The sequence below is a fragment of the Cyprinodon variegatus genome, unplaced genomic scaffold, assembly GCF_000732505.1.
Source record: "Cyprinodon variegatus isolate N-32 unplaced genomic scaffold, C_variegatus-1.0 Scaffold711, whole genome shotgun sequence".
Taxonomy (NCBI): domain Eukaryota; kingdom Metazoa; phylum Chordata; class Actinopteri; order Cyprinodontiformes; family Cyprinodontidae; genus Cyprinodon; species Cyprinodon variegatus.
The window spans coordinates 23,820-28,440 of record NW_015151164.1 but is presented as its reverse complement, the minus strand read 5'-3'; the positions used below and the strand labels follow the sequence as shown (position 1 = coordinate 28,440).

Sequence of the window (4,621 nt, the reverse complement as noted above, 5' to 3'; positions counted from 1 at the left end):
ATTCTTTTCAAGGCTGTACTGCTGAACTGAATTTTGTCCTACATCAGCATCGCGTGCCTCCTCAATCACAAAGCGAGCTCCCTTGTATGTCGACTCTTGAATTTCTAAATCAATTTTAGCTCCCTTAAACTCTGGCGAATTATCATTGATATCTTGAATGTGAATGCTGATCCGATGCAGCTCCAATGGATCTTCCAAAACGAGCTCTTGCCTTAGTATACATGAAGGCTTTTTTCCACAAAGGCCCTCACGATCAATCCTCTCGGCCACAATCAGCTCCCCGTTCCTCACGTTTATGTCACAGTAATGTTGATCACTCCCTTCCGTTTCAATGCGAGCTCTTCTGATGGACAGCATACCTGTATGCATTCCAAGATCTTTGGCGATATTTCCAATAATTGATCCGCGTTTCATCTCCTCCGGAAAGGAATAACTCCTTTCTCCGTGCGCGATGTGTAGCAGAGAAAATAAGCAACTCAACCACAGAAAAAAAAGCATTTTCAAAACCATTGTCAAATTCTTTTGCGAAAAGGATTCAAGCTGCGGTTCAACAACGTTTTTCCGGATTACATAAAATTATAAATCTTTCAAGTCAGCGCGTTATTCTCATTTATATAGAACAGCTCCGATGCGCACACTGAGAAAGATCACAAAGGAGGGATTGTGGTTATAATTTAGGCTGTTATATAGCGACATCTTGAGTTCAGTTGAACAACATTCCTAGCCAAACAAAATCAAATATTTTTTTTTCTACTCACGCTGCATTAAAACATACCCTCTCCAAATATAAACAGCAAAACATATGGCAAAGTAATATTTCCCAGTTATCAGAACCTATAGATTTAGGTATGGACCGCTTCACTTTTACCCTCTAAAACAAACCAAGTTTCAAATATTTTTTTTAACAAAAATCGGCTTTGCTTTTTTAAAACAACGCCAGATTGGTTCACTTAAAAACATAAAAACAATTTGTTACCTTAAAAATAATTCCCATATAGAAGTATAATTATGGAGCCCTGGTCATCACAATCAATGTTTCCAAAGAAAAGCGAACTACATCACACCCTTTATTTAAAAGAAGACATAAGACTGAGACTAAGATATTCTAATACAGACGACCAGCATACAGTTGACCTTTGTTATTGATGATTGCTGTTTCTAATTTACTAGAACTTGTTAAGAAATAAATACATAATATTCAGGGAGAATGTACTGTCTGATCCCATTCATAACCTTGGTTCAAAATATGAACTGCTACCATCTGACCATCAGTATACAGTACAGTAGAGTCCAAGTTAGCAACGCTAATAGATTTCAATATTTATTTATCCTTACTTCCATCAGATTAATAAACAGGCATATAGTACAAAGATGCAGCAGTGCCATATAAATGCTCTGATGTTAAGTGTGTGCATTGATCAGGTGCATGTTTTATTTTTTCCTGGTAGTGTAATGGAATTTAGCAATGGGGTATTTACAGTGTATCTAAGTGTATTCAGCTTTTTTTCCAGGGCATGTAGTAAAAGGCAAATGTTCCATCAGACTGCAAACCTGTATGTCAATAACTGATCTGGGTTTAATCTCCTCCTGGAAAAAATAGCTCATGTCTCCATGCACAACATTGATCCAAACTATGAATTTAATAAATCCCCAAGAGAGGACAATGACAAATATAGAATTCATCATAAATGACAAACTTCAATAAGCATGAAAATCGAATCCTATCAGAACAGTTTAACCAAGCGTATTCAACAGCTTTACAAATGCACAACTGTCCTCGACAAAACAGGAGTATAGTTTGCATAGCTTTTGCGCAAAAGGACTAATGAATCTAAATATCACAAGCCTGTTATGTAGCACAGCTTTTGGGTCAAGTTAAAGAAAAAACATATTAGTTATTTGAAAGAAAATAAAAAGTTGATATTAATGCTTTTCTTTAGTTGACACATCACCATCTATTATTATTTACATTTTCTGTTATTACAATAACTTTAACACCTAAACTTTGGCTCATGATGTGCAAAATAAATAAACTAATAAATACCTGAAAATGCAGAAACTGCTATGAATTATACATTGCTTTCTTGAACATATTGATGTTTGTATGGATTCTTCGCTTCCAGGATTTTGGAGTATTATGACTCCAATATTTTGTAGACTTTACTTTTTTATACTGTCAAAGCAGTTCTTTAAGCATAAATAGTTTCACAATTTCTGATGGTTTTGTTTTTTTGGTAATTCACTTATCTCTTTTGTGGCTAAAATTACATATATTAATAACTCAGTTGGATACTTGTTAATTTATTTGCTTTGATTTACACCAAAAATATATTGGCTCTAAATTTCAGTTTCAGTGCCTGTCTTTCAAACTGAAGTAAAGTTTTCTTTTGGGCTACATCTACATAATACTGAAGTGAATGTTTAAACTTTTTTCTTTTACAGTAAAACACATTCCATATTGACCTTACTGATGGCTAAAATTATCCTATAGTTCAACAATATTGATGCGTTCTAGTTACAGAGTTAAATAAATGTTTTCAAAGAAACTTTGAGTCAAGGAGCCATCTAAAGCATTGCATGAAAAAAATAATTTGTGCACAGTTTGGTACATGTCAGTTAAATACAAGAAATCATTTTATGTATTTTGAACAATTTTATTTAGATTTAGAATAAATAACTGTAAATGGCTGCACCATATTAGTTACCTCATTACAAAAAAAAAAATGAAAGCAATAAACAATGATAAAGTATTTCACTAGACATATTATTGAGACAAAATCAGTCCATTTCTTTCACGCTAATCCCAAGCGGGGATCCTATCTCCAGCTGTGTACTGGCTTGAGGCGGAATACACCCTGGACAGGTCGCCAGTCCATCGCAGGGCAACACAGAGACAAACAGGACAAACCACAATTCATGCACCTACTCACACCTAAGGAGAATTTAGAGAAGCCAATTAACTTAACACTCATGTTTTTGGACTACGGGAGGAAGCCGGAGAGAGAAACCACGCATGCTCAGGGAGAACATGCAAACTCCATGCATGAGCCTTCTTGCTTCAATGCAGCAGTGCTAGCCACTGGGTCACTGAGCAGCCCGACAAAATCAGTGTATAGCATATTTTGAAAGCATTCGTAGGCACTGAATTCGCTCCATCTTTATTTGTCACTGCCCTGTTACTAAAGAGATTAATAAAATCTCTTTTATCAAACCGCAAACATATTTCAATTTAGTTAAATATGAGAAGGTATTTTTTTATTGTTGCAATACTGTCAAAAATAGAAGACAATATAAACAAATTTACATAAATATTTACTGTCTTTGCTAATACTTTCTTTAACCCGCTTAGGCAGTAATTAGAAGCTGAAGTATTTTTTAAAAATGGCTCCACGGTCTTAGAACACCGATCTTTAACAGTGTTTTTACTTTCTTCCAAAATTCTTAATTTTTAGAATATTTCCATCTCCATTAGGTTATGACAGGGATAGTGTATCTGTAAACAGTCATTTTTTAGATCTCTATAAAGATCTACCATTGGATTCAGTCTGTACCCTGCCTTGTTCACTCCAACCGATTAACAGAGAGTTCTGAAGCTACTCCCCTGAGATTTTGGCTGTGTGCTCTGAATAGTTGTTGGGCAGAAAAGTTAACTCTTGAACAAAATCCAAGGTAAAAAAATGAATAAAATGGAACTGGTTTTCATTCAGGAAGTCTATGTGCACAGCAACATTCATATTTGCCACTTTGCTCAGTGGAATCTTATAAGCAGGAGAAGAAATGTATCTGTTTTCTCTCAGAAATGTGTGCCTCAAGGCAACTCTATAACTCAAAGGTCTACAGACAATTTCTTTGCTTTCATGCTTAGTGTTTGCACTCTGACACACACTGTCAACTGTATGCACCTATATTAACAGGTGTGCAGTGTTTTTTTTTAAACATCCATATCCATCCACCTGAATTAATCACAGGTGGACTTCATTAAAGCTGTAGAAATATATAAAGTATGATTGGTGGAAATAGTATGGACCTAAGTTGACTTTTGAGCTAAATGAAAAAGGCAGTAAATACTGTCATAAAGTTAATATTCTTGTTTTCTCATTTTAATTCCTTCTCACTGATCTCAAAAATGTCTTATTTAAATTTGTCATGAGGCAATATGGTTTGTAGAATTTTGAGGAAAGATATTATATTAATACCATCTTGGAAGAAAAAAGGCTGAATAATAGCTAATTGTGGAAAAAGTGCATAGTTTCTGAATTGACTGTATGAAGAGTTAAAGCTAAAAAAAACTTAAAATAAGATCCAATCAAAGATTCTTTATATCAAAATATGCTCTTTTCTGAAAATAGTCAAGAACAGGCATTAAAACTACTTGAAAAAAGTTAATAAAATACAATTGATGACAAATTAAAAGAAATAAATCATGCAGCTTCCACTTAAAAATGCTTGTATGGCTACCAAGAGGAGCAAATGAATTTGTTTTTATACATTCAAAATTCTGATCAACAAAATTGTCTGAAACAGCCAACTGTTTTTTGAGGAAAATATATTATAACTATACTAGGGAAAACAAGTAAAGACAAAAAAAAAATTATGCTGCTTAATAATAACAATGAGTAAG

The 4,621-nt window shown here is 34.0% G+C and overlaps 2 protein-coding genes across 2 annotated transcripts in view; both read right to left on the bottom strand.

Moving 5' to 3' along the window:
• Positions 1–3: 3 nt before the first annotated feature.
• On the bottom strand, positions 4–618 carry LOC107097618 (protocadherin gamma-B5-like; the record flags this gene model as incomplete). The annotated part of the gene is made up of 1 exon (XM_015394826.1): positions 4–618. A coding segment is annotated over exon 1 (507 nt), but the record flags the coding sequence as incomplete, so codon positions are not given.
• Positions 588–4,621, bottom strand: part of LOC107097617 (protocadherin gamma-A10-like) — a 7,197-nt gene continuing 3,163 nt past the window's right edge. Inside the window, exon 2 of the mRNA XM_015394825.1 lies at positions 588–637. Within this exon, the coding sequence (XP_015250311.1) occupies positions 588–637 (50 nt within the window). The remainder of the gene's footprint in view (positions 638–4,621) is intronic.